Consider the following 15,206-nt stretch of genomic DNA (forward strand, 5'->3'; position numbering starts at 1 on the left):
TGGCACAAGGCTATTCACATCAGCCTTGTACCATGTGACAAGCTGTGACCAATCACAGCTCACACAGTAGTTCTCAATGGCTGCAAGAATGCAGCTAGAGAGAAGGAGAAATTATTGCTTTTACATCCTTTATGGGTGTAAAAGCAATCGGTTTAAAAAAAAAAAAAAAAAAATCTTCATCACCCCCCACGAGTAGTACAGTGTACATGGTGACACTGTACTGCTAGGGTGACCATATGTAAAAAAAAAAAAATAATAAAAAATAATATAAAAAAAAGTTTTAAAAATTATAATTTTTGGTTATAAACTAATTTGGGGTTTTTTGTTTTTTTTTGGACTTTTTAATTTACATAGCAAAAAAAAATAAAAATCCCAGTGGTGAATAAATACTACCAAAATAAAGCTTTATCTGTCTCAAAAAAATGCTAAAACATTCATATGGGTACAGTGTTGCATGACCGCACAATTTTCATTCAAAGTGTGATAGCACTGAAAGCTGAAAATTGGCCTGGACAGGAAGGGGGTAAAAGTGTCTGGACTGGAAGTGGTTAAAAAGCGGTACTGAACCCAAAACCAAAACTTTAATACAGTATATTGCAGCTTACCAATCAGACTTGGTGGCTGCATTTATTTTATTTTCTTAGGCTTTTTCCCTCCTGTTTTCACATGGTCATCTGGCCAGCAACACACCTCCTGTGTTAGAGTGCCCCCACTCTGGATGAACGAACACAGGGGTACCTTTGGACAGCAGCATTATCAGCCTTAGGGAAGGAGATTGTGCTTAGATACACTAACAAATTGAAGCCAAACTGCAGCTCCATAATTTATATGCAGTTACAACAAAACCTTTTGTGATAAAGATTTTACATAAATGCTGACCATTGTAGGCACCCCTGTCAATGTTAAATGGTTTGTATTTCAAAAGAACAAGCTCTCCAGCTGACTGCCTCAGTTACAGAGACGGGACAGACTTACTCTACTCTACTCACAGTCCTTCAAAATTCCAATAATTACACTTGCATTTCCAGGTGGGAAAGGGACCACAAAAGCACCAAAGACCAGGGCTGCTGGTCACAAATTTGGACCACGTTGACTTCCTGCTCCATCAATATTCTCACTATTGAATCAGCCTTTAAACTGGTCACGAGGTGGTACCTGGTACCATCCCACCTGGCACATCCCCACCCATCTTCCCTTGGCACAGGGGATGCTCTACTCTGGGATACACCCTCCACATATGGTGTACATGTCCCATGCTCTTCCGGTTCTGGAAGACCCATGGCATGTACTTCTGCACCTGAACCCCTCCCTTACTGGCGGCAAAACAAACCATAGCTAAAGCTTGGAAACGCCAGTTCATACCTTTCACTGAAGTCCACCACCGCTTAGACTTCTTTTTATTTTTTATCACCAAAAGGCTATCCAGCACTCTTTTGGATACCCATGAGAAATGTATTAAAATATGGACCCCATGAATTCAACATGCCCACCCTCCTATATCAACCGCCATCTGCACATTGCTATAAACACTGAGACCCTGCAGCTCAGGTTCGAGTGCTCTTGATGTTCCCTTTTGTTTTTCTTTCTCCCTCTTCCACTTTCCCATTTTCAAACCCCCCCCCCCTTTTTTTTTGTGGGGGGGGGGTATTCTGCAGGGATGATTTGTGGTTCATATATACCTTCGTGCATAAAGTTCTCAGAGAAAAGAATCAAGCAATGATATTTCACTCATCGACGCCTGATCCCATATTATAGACATACGGACTTTCTCAGGTTACCTATATTGTTTCATTGTTATAACATGTTCAGTGTACCTTTTTGACATACCAGCTTTGTTGCTGGTTACAGTTCTTCTATTTAATGCATGACCGCTTTTGACTTGCCAGTCATTGATTTCATGACTCTACCTGTACACATGATAGTGGTTGCAATTGTATCACTTATAAACAAATTTTTTTCAATAAAAATCTATTGAAGCGAAATACAAACTTACTGGCTAGATCACAGGTAAAAATAGAATAAACAGAGCATAAAAAGGATATGAATGCAGCCATAATATCTAAGCTGCACCTCCATGTCCTTCCTAGAGAGGATATGATATCTAAGCCTTTGCTTCTTTTCTTCTGGAACATACTTGTATTACAGCCAGTTTCAGATAGTAGAAAAATTGTTTTGGAAGGGTAATTGGTACTGTCTGAACAGCAATACTGCCAAACCAGGTATGATGTTGACCTCCCAGGATTGTATTTTCAGGCCTAAGTCATCCAGCAATGGTTTATAATTAGGCTTGTATAGATCTGGTAACCTGGAGGAGCTCCATACCACTAAGTAGGTTATATAATCTGTTTTCTGTTTGAATGGGATCGAGTTTTGTACATGGAATTGTTCAGTTGGGGGGAAATATGCTATACATTAAGTGTCTCAGTTTTTTGTAAATTTACTTTCTATTTGCGGTGTGCTGTATTTGAATTCTTGTAAGGGAGAATGGTGCCCTACCATGGGGATTTGACAAATATACAAGCAAGTCATCTGCATATAACCAAGTTTATGGGAGCGAGTTCCAATGGCAATGCTTTGGATGGAGTGGTTTTGAAAGATAGCGTTGACTAAGCGTTCCATTACTGTCTTTTCTGTTTCTTGTAGATGTCAATAGAGCTGTAAGAGGACTTTATTGTACCTTATTGAATAAATAGATGTTGCAGGGATATTCATTCTCTAGCCTTACTTCAGTCTTTCCTGTTTCAAACCTGGCTTTTTGTAAAATTAAGAATACAGTATGCTATTTTTAAATCTCTTGTCAAACCATAATATACTGAACTCTCACTTTTTATTTAATTTGTAATTGGATTAAAAGGACTTTTTCAGCACTGTAAGTATGGGAGTTTCTGGTTACAAAGGTGTGACATTTTCCTCTTCTTTGCTTTTAGTGAATCACAGACCTTAAGCAAGGACATGTTAATAGGGGCAGCTCCCATATTTATGTCCTCACTGTTTCCCTTTAAGTAAAATCTTTTCTTTTTAGGAGTGGAAATGTGGGTTACCATTTGCACCAAGTACAGTTTAGTTGGGTTTCACTTCTGGGGCCACCACTTTAGAAAGGATAAACACCTCTGCTATATGTCATCTGATTTTGATAACCATCTTTTGGGAGTCTTGGATCCCATAGTGATAGGTGCACAAAAATCTGCACATGTATACTGACTGTTTTATGATTGGAGGAAAGAGCAGGTTAGGTGCTAATACCACTGGTTGGTTAAGTAAAAAAATAACTTGCACACACTCACACACACAACCTGATTTTTTGAGATCCATTCACTCACCAAAACCTTTGAAAGCTTCTCATGAGATTTGTCTTCTCGTGCACGTATCTTAGTTTTCTCCATATGTGTGGGATTATTGACAAATCTGTTTCTGTACTGCATATACCTGTCTTCTGCAGGCTTGTCATTATTCAGCCACAAGATGGCAGCACAATGCTCCAGTCATAGGCAGCATGTGGACAAAGATTGGACACAATCTAACAGCTCTGCCTGGAATTCATTCTTTTCCTATTTTGAGTTACGTTTTGACTTGATTTTTTTTTTATTGAATTCTTATGTAGTCCTTTATAACTAGAAATAAAAAGCTCATATGTTATTTAAGAAAGTATGGAAAGGCTTTTCCCCTGGGCAGCAGGCCATAAACAGCAGATGAATGATTAGGAAAATACTTTCCTCCTAATAATCCATGGCTCCTGTAATCCTTTTGTTTTTTGTTTTTTTTTGTATGTGATGGATAAAGGAGGCAAAATGTATGTTGTACTGGTTTATTCCAATGATACATTTACTGTGTTTTATGATTCTGGATGCTGATATCATACTCTGTCATCCTTCTTTCAGATAAAGATCTAACATGTAGTATGGGAAGTGACCTTGGCCTTACCACTCTCATCATGGGATTCTTCCCCTGTTGATTCAGACCTGCAAAACTCTAGTCTTTCAGCTGTTATGTGCCACAAAAATTGAGGGCAAAACTGTTATTTCCTTTACATCATCTTCCGCAATTCCAAGCTGTGATGTGCTGATGGCACATAGAGATAATACTTAGCTTGGCTGCATAGATGTTTTGCTTTTCCTTAATCGCTAGAAAGAAGCTAGGTTAATGCTTTCTTTAGTCCCGTTTGAATCATAGTTGTCCTTGCGTGGGACAACCCCTGCAATAGTCCAACACTACTTCCCAGCAAATATGTAGAATGTTTTTTTTTTTTCACTTCCTAACTCTTAACCACTTTTCTAGCAAGGCACCTTTATAAACGGCATGGTAGGCAAGTAGCTAAATCAAACTCACAGCTGCTGATGCAGCAGCTAGCTTGTGGCTGGCTTTTAACAGCCGGCAAAGGGCTTTCCAATAAAAGTGATCTGGGTCTCCCAATCACTTTTATGGGGCTCTCAAAGTGCCACCCCCTCACTTGTGATCGCAGTAAAGTAGCAAAAGTAGTCAAAATAATAATAAAAAAATAATTAAATACCCACATCATCCCCCTACACACCCCATACAAAAAGTGCAGTGTAGGGCAAGTATGTGTATGTAAACATCAGTTGCGCCACATATGTGAGGCATAGTCCCGACCATCAGATATAGAGCAATAATTCTAGTATAATAACGGTTAACTGTTAAATCTAACCTGATAAAACCTGTAAAGGATTTTAAATTGTTACCTATGGTTTTTGTTTTTTTTTTGTTTTGTTTTTTTTTAGATTTCCTGGGTGTGCGCAATTTTAAAATGTGTGCAAGAAAAAATTAAGAACTTGCCCTAGTAGGCGAATGGTTAAAGCCCAACTCCCCCTACACTGCATGGATCCATTGCTCGTTATGGCTAAGGGATTGTAGAACAGCCTCTGTCACTTGCCTAATTCCTTGCTCCAGCACTCTCCTACTTTTGTACCAAGCTCTGATCTTTGAGCAGGACCTCAGCGCCATCACGTACCATTTAGTTGGGCTGTTACCCTGTATGATATGCTGAGGAGCTTGCAGTGTCACTGGAACTGGTCCTGGCTTACAGAACAGCTGGTTTGTTTTTATGTTCTGTGAATTCTATATTTACAAGTTTTTTCTTTGTTTTACTTTTGTAGTATGGCTCTGTTGATATGAGGAATAAAACGGCTGAAGAAGCTTACCTAGAAATGCTGAAACCAACAGAGAATGTCAAACTAAAAGTACAGCAGAAATTAGAGGAATTCAATAAAATCAAAGACCAAACTGGGGATGGATTCTATGTCAGGTTAGTTTAAACATTACGCTGAATGTCAGAACGTTTACTGCATGTGTGTGTGTGTGTGTGTGCGTGCGAGTGAGATTTATTAAATAATTACCATTTGCACTACTTAAATATCCAGCTTTTGGCCTGCAGTTCTAATTCTGAAAATGTTAAAATGGTGACTGAAAATTGGAAGCATGTTGTGGAAATTTCACATATACACGTAATCCATGTGATTTGCTGTAGTTCTTCCCCAGGGGCATGGCAGCACTTGTATATTTTGGCTGTGGTTTTTATATAACTATGACACTTTTTAACTTCTAGGCACGGCAGTAACATTGGGGTCAGTTCACTAAAGGTTACCGCATGCGATAACACGGTCACGTGACTCATTTGCATAAATTATCGCATGCGATAAGAGTCAATTCTTCAAAGTAAAATATCGAATATGAGGTAAATACCGCACATTTGTTATAATAGTAAGATAAATACCGCAAAAACACATAAGATAGATCATTAAAGTTAATTAATTTAAAAAAGCACACATTTATTATTTATCACCTGGTGTTTGCTGGCGGTATTTTTAGACTGTACAAAATAACAATTAGAGAAACTCTGCACTGGCCAGAAAGTGAAAAGTATACAATGTATCAATGTGAAAATGTTCTTCTTTGAGCTCAGAAATAAAAATAAATTGTAGTATTTCATCAGAGGGAGATCATTTTGTGAATGAAAGCACGCTACAATGTTTTCATAGTTTCACAGTATGTAGTGTAGATACAGCCTGGCATTATCAAAGGTGCTAGTACTTGTAGGAAGATGATTAGTTCAGCTGGCACAAGGGTGATCATGTGCTTTAGGCACATAAAAGCATTGCTAACTAGCAGTACCTTGGATCAAGCAGCGTACAGCCAAAGCTCATTTGTAGATCACAGGAGTGCAGTTTGTTCTGCACTCCTGTGACCTGTTTCCAGCCAACAGCGGGCTAAAATCCGCTGTCGGCTGACGCCATTCAGCCGGCCCAGGCTGGGGAAAGATCCCGACTTTAAAGTTGGGACCCACCCAGATGTCTGGACCAGCACCTAACTCACCTTTTCAGCGAGCTGCTGAAAGCCTGAGCCAGCCGCTCCCACTCCCAGTGCAGCAGGGAGAACTGAGTGATCAACGTTTGATAGCTCCGCTCTCACTCACCCTTGGAGCTGGCGGGGGACAGATGCAGAATCGGACCGATGCTGCATCCAACTCAGTAAGTGTGATTTAAAAAAAAAAAAAAGTACTTTAAGGGAGTGGAAGGTTACTTTTGGTATTAGGACATTTGTGCATGGCAGTTGTGGAGACTGTGAATCGTTTAGTAGTGGCGTAAGCTCTAAAAATGCAATATTTGTTTTATGAGACATAATTATGCAACCCATGACCCATAATGACAGACCTTTTGGATTTGTGCTGAAAAGCATAACTTGAGATTATTTTTAGGATGCTTCTTGGTTCACCTGTTTTGCTAGCAGCAAATTTCCATCCATTAGTGGAATCAGTCTTCTGTCTTTAGAAAATTTCTGTACAGGACTTTTGGATTTGTAGGGTATTTTGGTCTTTTTCATTTCTGATCATCAACACCATTCAGTGACATAAATGCGCACAACATGTCTATTATTTTTCTCTGACCTTCCTTTTACTCCATAGAAGAAAAGGGACAGGAGGCGCCCATCTGAGTGTAGTAATAACACTGTATTTAATAGCAAAGGATTAAAAACGCTCACAAAAGAAGTAATATAATCTCATCTGTGTATATGAGAGATGACCGTTCCTCAAAACATCCTGCAGGCGCCCCTGGTGGTTAGTGCAATAGCAGTTTGGCTGATGGAGATGGTGAGAGACACTGTAGTGATCAATCCTGCAAAGTGGTGGTGTTGTAGAGCTGATCCAGTGGCATTTGTTAAGGAAGGAGCCTAGTAACCAGCCTGGAACACTCCAGCAGGATGTGACATCACAGGAAGAGGCAGAGGGTCAGTGGGGAGGAAGAGCACAGACGTGGGACAGTCAGACTACGTGCTCGGAGCCTCTAGCTCAGTGGTTCTCAACCTTCCTAATGCCGTGACCCTTTAATACAGTTCCTCATGTTGTGGTGACCCCCAACCATAAAATTATTTACCCAGTAATTATAAATCATGAGTGTCGTTTTACCTCCAATACTGCTGCTTTTAACAGAGTAGCTGCTTTCAACACAGCAGCTGCTTTCTACACAGTAGCTGCTCTTTACACATCGGAAATGTGTTTTCTGATGGTCTTAGGCGACCCCTGTGAAAGGGTCGTTCGACCCCCAAAGGGGTCGCGACCCACAGGTTGAGAACCACTGCTCTAGCTCCTTCTATTGGCCTGGTAGACCTTGGGGAAGTAGTGGCTTAAATAGAGGACACTGTCAGGCGTGGAACAGTGCTCAGCGGAGATTGAAAGACACAGTAACATGGAAAAAACCGCATATCAATGTGGAACATTATCTCCAAGCACAAAGCTATAAAAAAATAAAGAAAAAAAAGAAAGCACTGAACCATAAAACAGAAAATTATGAAGGATATGTATGTATAACGGTGTAGACATACTGTTATTAGCAATGATAATAAAAATGGTAATGAACATAGAATTGCATGTATGGTAGTGTCGATAACATGGAAAAAAGGTGTAACAAAAAGAAACGGTAATGAAAGTGGGGGCACTGAAAAGGGGGGGGGATGAAAAGTCATATGACTATGTACGCATGTCAGTATATGCACATCTATGTATGGAAGATGCAGGGCTAGGATAGACATTGGGGTATTATCAGAGGAAAGGACAGATGATTATAATATAGTGTAAACTAAAACAAAAACAACCTGCGCTACAAGAACTATATGGAAAAATTTGGAAGTGAATGCTGCTGTGCCTTGATAAGAATCAAAAAGATTGATAAAAATCAAAAAATCATTGAAACAATAAAACAGTGAAAAACATGAAATGAATCAATAATTATACACAAATCATAATAAATTCTGTGGTTATAAAATAAATGTCCAAAACGAAAAAAAAAATATAAAATTTGTGTCCAACTACAAAAAGTAATGAAACCAAAAACAAAGAAAGTCCCCTTTAAACATGCAAATCGTGCTCCAAAAAAATTTAGAATAAGTGTAATACAGAGAAAAGACTCCCATGGATCCACACCTTCTTGTGAATACTGGTGTATTCGGCACTCACCAGAGAGAAGACTAAATTGCACTTTATGGATGCAATATTATCCTCCAATTCCCAGGGAAAATTTCCTCTCCATAGCCTCCTCTATATACAAGAGCTTCCTTATATCCAACTTCAAAAGGGATTTCCCCTCATAACGATGTGTAATATAAGAAGACAAAGGAGAACCAATAGTGCAATATTGCAAAGACTTTTAGTTGATTAAAATAGTGCTCAATCTACTCACATAACTTAAAATAAGTCACCAATTGACAAAATCTTCCAAAACAGACTTCCTAGTGTAAAACAGATTCCAGAAAGTAAACCAAACTGGCAGCACTGAGTAAGAGATCAGCTCTAGGCATGTACAAAATGACCCTGGAATGCACCGACCGGCGTGCGCTTCACTCACCCGGATATAACGTCACAAGCTCAACATGGGAAGCTGGAAGTACGTCTGTCTTATGTGTTTCGCCCATCCTCCAGGACGTTATCAAAGACCTATAGTGTGTATCTCAATCTCCTCATTAAGCCCTCTTGGGGCTAGGGTGTCTAAGGTGTAGATCCAGTATGTTTCATGTTGGCAGAGGCGCTTAAAACGCTCTGCCACTGAGGATAATGAGGAAATGTGTTCCAGGACCCACACGAAGAGCCTCGTGATGGATTTGTCATGATGAAATGACATATTCGGTGGAAAAGTTGTAATATTCCTTTATGGGGTAGGTTTTCCGTGCTTGTAAGGCATTGTGCCTTAGATGTACCTTTATTCAACATGGTCAGAAAACATTCACCATCAAAGGGAAAACCTACCCCATAAAGGAATTGTACAGCTGTTCCACCGAATATGTCATTTACTGTTTAACATGCCTGTGTGGGTTATTTTACGTAGGAAGGACTATCAGAACACCACGTAAATGCTTTGGCGAGCATAGACGCCTCATTGAAGCAGGTTCTGATAAGCAGTGTCCCTAGACACTACACAGAACATCATGACAAATCCACCACGGCGCTCTTCGTGTGGGTCCTGGAACACATTCCCTCATTACCTTCAGTGGCAGAGCGTTTTAAGCGCCTCTGCCAACGCAAAACATACTGGATCTACACCTTAGACACCCTAGCCCCAGGAGGGCTTAATGAGATCGAGATACACACTATATTATAATCATTTTTCCATTCCTCCGATAATACCCTAATGTCTATCCTAGCATCTTCCATACATAGATGTGCATATACTGATATGCGTACATAGTCATATGACTTTTCATTTCCCTCCCTCTCTTTTCAGTGCCCCCACTTTCATTACCCTGTTTCTTTTTGTTACACCTTTTTTCCATGTTATCGACACTATTGTATATGCAATTCTACATTCGTTACCATTTTTATTATTGCTAATAACCGTTTGTCTACACTATTATACATACATATCCTTCATAATTTTTTGTTTTATGGTTCAGTGCTCTTTTTATTATTTATTTTTTTTAGAGCTTTGTGCTTTGAGATCATGTTCCACATTGATATGCTTTTTTCCATGTTACTGTGTCTTTAAATCTCCACTGAGCACTGTTGTTCCACACCTGACAGTGTCCTCTATTTAAGCTGTTACTTCCCCAAGGTCCACCTTGCCAATAGAAGGAGCAAGGAGGGGTGTCAAATTGGCGGTCATCCAGCTGTTGCGAAACTATAAGTCCCATCATGCCTCTGTATTTGGGAGTCATGCTTTTAACTGTCAATTTTGCAATGCCTCATGTGATGTGTACTTTGGCAACAGCTGGAGGGCTGCCAATTTGACATCTGTGAGCTAGAGGCTCTGAGTGCGTAGCCTGACCGTCCCACGTCTGTGCTCTTCCTCCACACTGACCCGCCGCCTCTTCCTGTGACGTCACATCCTGCCGGTGTGTTCCAGGCTGGTTACTAGGATCCTTCCTGCACAAACGCCACTGGATCAGCTCTACAACACCGCCATTTTGCAGGATTGACCACTACAGTGTCTCTCACTATCTCCATCAGCCCAGCTGCTATTGCACTAACCAGCGGTGGCGCCTGCAGGACATTTTGAGGAATGGTCATCTCTCATTTACTCAGATGAGCTTCTTTTATTACCTCCTTTGTGAATGTTTTTAATCCTTTCCTATTACATACAGTGTTATTACTACACTCAGAAGGGTGCCTCCTGTCCCTTTTCTTCTGTTTCTGCATACAGAGCTGGCTTGCTCTGAGGATGGCTGCCGTCTTTTTTGCTAAAAAGATTCCAGGCAGATTGCCTGAGAGAATCTTATAAGGACTTATTATGCACCAATGCATTTACATACCCTGATTTAAAGTACTTGTATGTCAATATTTCCATTATCATCTATTACTTTATCTTTTTTTATCCTTTTCACCCTTACACTACTTTACTCCTGTGCGCCAGAGTTACTCGTTCGTTCCTTTTAATCCATCACTTGGGCAGCTCATGGGTTTAGTTTATTTTTTTTTAACTGGATCTCTGTATATTCTTTTTCAGAGCACTTTATGATAGAACAGCAGAAAACCCTCAGGAACTAAGTTTTAAGAAGGACGATATCCTGTTTGTGGATGACACCCTTCCTTTGGGAGCTTTTGGTGCATGGATGGGTTGGCAGCTTGATGAAAATGCTCAGAAACTGGAGAGGGGCCAGATCCCCAGCAAATACATGTGAGTGTGAAGGGCTTCATTAAAGTGTTACTAAACCCATGACCCTGCATTCACTATATCTGGTCTCCCACAGTACACAGAACATACAATTATTTTAGTAAATATAAACTGCTAAATACCTTTTATCATCAGCAGCATAGAACAGTATTGCGATTCCTATCAGTGCCAACCTGAGCACTGGTTAATCTTGTAGGAGGAGTTTTCATTCTCCTCTGACTGTCCTGTGAGGCTGCATGACCCCTACGCCTCTATCTGAACAGTGCTGATTTGCCCTGTGCTGATCACATACACCCTCGCAAAGAAAAAAAAAACTATAGCAATACACACTAAACTGAGCATGTGCACAGCGACTCCTAGAGCTCTGTACTATCCGCAGATGTATTGGGCACAATAGAAGACAGGGAGGATCAGGGAAGATAGATTCAAACAGCCCTTTTACACAATGTGGAGGATTGAGCCCTTACATTCCACAGAGAATAACAAGCATGCTATACTGCATATATTTTATTGTTGTGGATTTAGTAACACTGTAAGTCCTGCATCAGTCAGAGCTACAAAGTATCTGTCTGGTACACAATACAGACAACTCACCACAGCTTGTTTCACAATTCCACAAATAGACTTGAATGGTACAGAGATAAAATGAGGCGACACAGCTTTTTCTCTTCCAGTTTCTTTAATATAGTTGAGATTTAGCTTGTTAAAATGTATAAACACCGCATCTTTGACTGCAGAGCATGCATAGTCAAATTCTGAGTCACCCAAGGCTTGTAAATGTAAGTGTTTTGAGTAATTTTACTGCTTTATATGCATCTGAAAACAAGAGTGCACAGAGACAATAAAATATCTGAAGTTATTTTAACCTACTTAATGTAAAAGCCTCAATGCTAAATATTTTCTTCAGGATGGAACAAGAATTCTCCCGTCGTCTCAGTGTTTCAGAGGCAAAAGATGAAGGTGCTGCTGGGAAGACTCTTTCTGCTGCTGCCAGGCGCTCTTTTTTCCGAAGGAAACACAAACACAAGCGGAGTGGGTCTAAAGATGGCAAGGAACTTCAAGGGCTTGACACAATCAGCACAGATTCCATCCCTTTTCTAGATGGTGAGTCATTGACGCACAGTGAAATTAGTGAATCTGCTCAAAATATCTATTGCTCTTTTTAGTATGCAACTCATTTGGCAAAAGTAATTTTCTTTATGGTACAGCACAGGACACAGGCTGTTAAGCATAATGGATAGGTTAAATGCTGCACCTTCCTGGCAAAGCCACTCAAAACTTTAACACTTCCTCATGTAATCCCTTCCACGTGTGATCCTCAGTATTTTGCTAGTGTCGTTTGTTGATGATGCACCAAAATGACTCGGCGTTGACCTTGGGGATACGATCCAGGGTGAAGTAGTCGGGTGCTGGCCCATTGAAAGCAGATCTGGGCAACTGATGGTCAGTCACTGATCAGATACTGGAGCAGGCGGATCAGAGTTATGAGCCCGTTAAGATGGTGCCACTTCATTCCTTATTAGGGTTGGGCTCAATCAGCTCAGCATGCCCTCAGAACTCTGAACGGCCCCCATTTTTGCACTCCTGTGTTTGCACAGAACTGCCTTATTTCCATATTTTAACAGAGCGTGTTACAGCAGGACACACATTAGGCAGACAGCTGCCTACTTGACTGGAAAGGATGCCATTTGAAGATAAACACCTCTTTGGGAAGTCTTTGGATGCTAACATCAAGAAGGTGACGGGTGGGAAAAGTACTGTTTTGCCCAGTAATAAGATGAAGCTCTCTACAGGTAAGCCAGATCCCTCTGCAAAGAAAAAAAAATCATCTTTTGTTTCTCACAGGCATCCATATCCAAGGCTAAACCAGGCAATTCCTTTTGCCGCAAGGCTTGGTCTTCTAGACCATCCAAACCTGATCCCAAATCCCCTTCACAATGAAGAGGCACCCCCATTGTTATCAGTGTGGGTGACATTTGCTGACCTTTGCAAACATTGGGTGTTAGGAGATTTAGACTCCTGGGTATAGGAGGACTTATTCTCTGGTTGCAAACTGGAATTTCCAAGCCATTCACTATTTTGTTTTTGGCCATCCAATGTGCCTTCATCTCCTCTACACAGAGCAGATTTACTGAAAGCTGTGTCCCAACTTCAGACTTAAGGTGTCAGGATGCAGGTCCCAAAGGAAGAGGCGTATTTGGAGTTCTCTAATCTGTTTACGGTTCCAAATCTGAATGGAGTGGTCAGACCCATTCTGGACATCAAATTGCTAAATCCCTTTCTGAAAGTCAAAGTTCAGCATGGAATCTACTTTATCAGTCATAGCGACTCTTTGGCCAGGGAATTCATAGCATCAATTGACATCAAGGATGCATATGTGCACATCTTGATCTTTCCTCCTCACCTTCAATGCCTGTTTGTGGTGAAGGACGACTATTTTCAATTTGCGGCTCTTCCCTTTGGACTGTCCATGGCTCCCAAAGTGTTTACAACAGTCTTGGCACTGGTGCTGACTCTGTTCCAATTGGATTCACATTGAAGGGAGAGGTCAGTTTTTGCCCTGAGGAAGAACCTCTAACAGATGATATAGGTCTTGCAGAGGTTCAGTTGGATTTTCAAACTTCAAATATCTGTTTTGGAACAATCTGTGTCACCAATACCTGGGATTGGTGCTGGATAAGGCAAAGAACAAGGTGTTTCTGCCATGGGAGACCCTTCCTTCTGCTGAACTGGATAGCTCTGACCAAGGATTCCTGCTATTCAGGCTAAGGAAGAGTGCTAGGGATATCATGTGCAAGGGACTTAAAAACTCATCTAACAATTTCTTGGAGGTGAGAATGATTAATCCTTTTCTTTCTGTGGTGGACAGACCTTCTCAGGGGTTGCCTGGTCAGAGTACATTCTGACAATGCTGCAGCTGTGGCTTACATAAGTCGGCCACCAAGTAGGCACTAAAAGTCATGCAGCTCAGAAGGTACCAGATCTCCTCTTACATTGGCCGGAGACCCATCATGCACATTCTGGGAATGAAAATCTGGCAGGCAGACATTCTGAATTGTCAGGAACTGACACTGGTGAATGGTCACGACACCAGGAGGTGTGTACAGGGAGAGCTGTCATCATTGGGAGACTCTGCACGTGAATCTCCTAGCATCTAGGTTTAAAAATGAACTGGACAATTTTGGGTTCAGAAAAAGGGATCCTCTAGAATTGTCAGTGGACACTCTAGTTTCTGTGGCATCCATTCTATCTGTTTTATGCATTCCCCTCATTTCAGTTGTTACCATGTCTGCTTCACAGGATCGAGGTGGAAAAAGCTACAATGAATCTGGGGGCCCCAAATAGGCCAAAAAGAGCTTGCTTCTCGGACATTCTTAGCATGTTAGTGGAACCGCCTGGGACCCTTCTGGATCATCCAGACCTTTTGTCACAAGATCCTGTTTACCACTCTGCTTCACGGTTGCTTCCTTTAATGGCATGGTTGTTGAGGCTCAGGTTCTTAGGGAAAAGAAAAAGGGGGAGTATCGGTAATGCACATGCTTCTTAAGGCAAGATAGGCCACTTGTTGAAAAGATATACCATTGTACCTGGAAGGCATATTTCCATTGTTGTGAGCAGAAGAACTTCTATCCTAGCCATTTTTCAGTGGGTTTGTTGCTTGCTTCCTTTTAAAGTTGCCACTGAATCAAAAATTGGCCTCAAGTAATATAGAAAGATCAGGTCTCAGTTTTTGGCCATTTTGTTCCAGAAACACCTAGCCTCTAACTCCTTAATGAAGGCCTTTGTTCAAGGAGTTGAGCACATTGTCAGATGCCAGTGACGCAATGGGACTTTCACTTGGTTCTCTTAATCCTCAAAAAAAAAAATAATAGCCCTTTGAACCAGTTAAGAAGATGTCTTTGGTGACTGTTACCTGTAGAGTAGCTTTTTCTTGTGGCGATTACCACTGCCTGATGGGTTTCAGAGCTGGCTTCCTTGTCCTGTACGGAACCCTTTTTGGTGTTACATGTGGTTTTGTGGCCCTAATGTGTCTTTTTTTTACCTAAGGTGGTGTCTGTCTTACATAAATGAGGATTGTTTTTTGTCCTCTCTGTG

The 15,206-nt window shown here is 40.9% G+C and overlaps 1 protein-coding gene across 7 annotated transcripts in view; it reads left to right on the plus strand.

Moving 5' to 3' along the window:
• Positions 1 to 15,206, plus strand: part of DLG5 (discs large MAGUK scaffold protein 5) — a 237,021-nt gene that overhangs the window by 191,554 nt on the left and 30,261 nt on the right. For all 7 annotated transcript variants that reach the window (XM_089682542.1, XM_089682544.1, XM_089682546.1 and 4 more), the window contains 3 exons: positions 5,112 to 5,260; positions 10,944 to 11,114; positions 12,019 to 12,215. In XM_089682542.1, the coding sequence (XP_089538668.1) occupies positions 5,112 to 5,260; positions 10,944 to 11,114; positions 12,019 to 12,215 (517 nt within the window). The remainder of the gene's footprint in view (positions 1 to 5,111; positions 5,261 to 10,943; positions 11,115 to 12,018; positions 12,216 to 15,206) is intronic.

This window comes from Staurois parvus, unplaced genomic scaffold (assembly GCF_062004578.1).
Source record: "Staurois parvus isolate SC_StPar_1 unplaced genomic scaffold, SC_StPar_1.0 ptg000291l, whole genome shotgun sequence".
NCBI lineage: Eukaryota > Metazoa > Chordata > Amphibia > Anura > Ranidae > Staurois > Staurois parvus.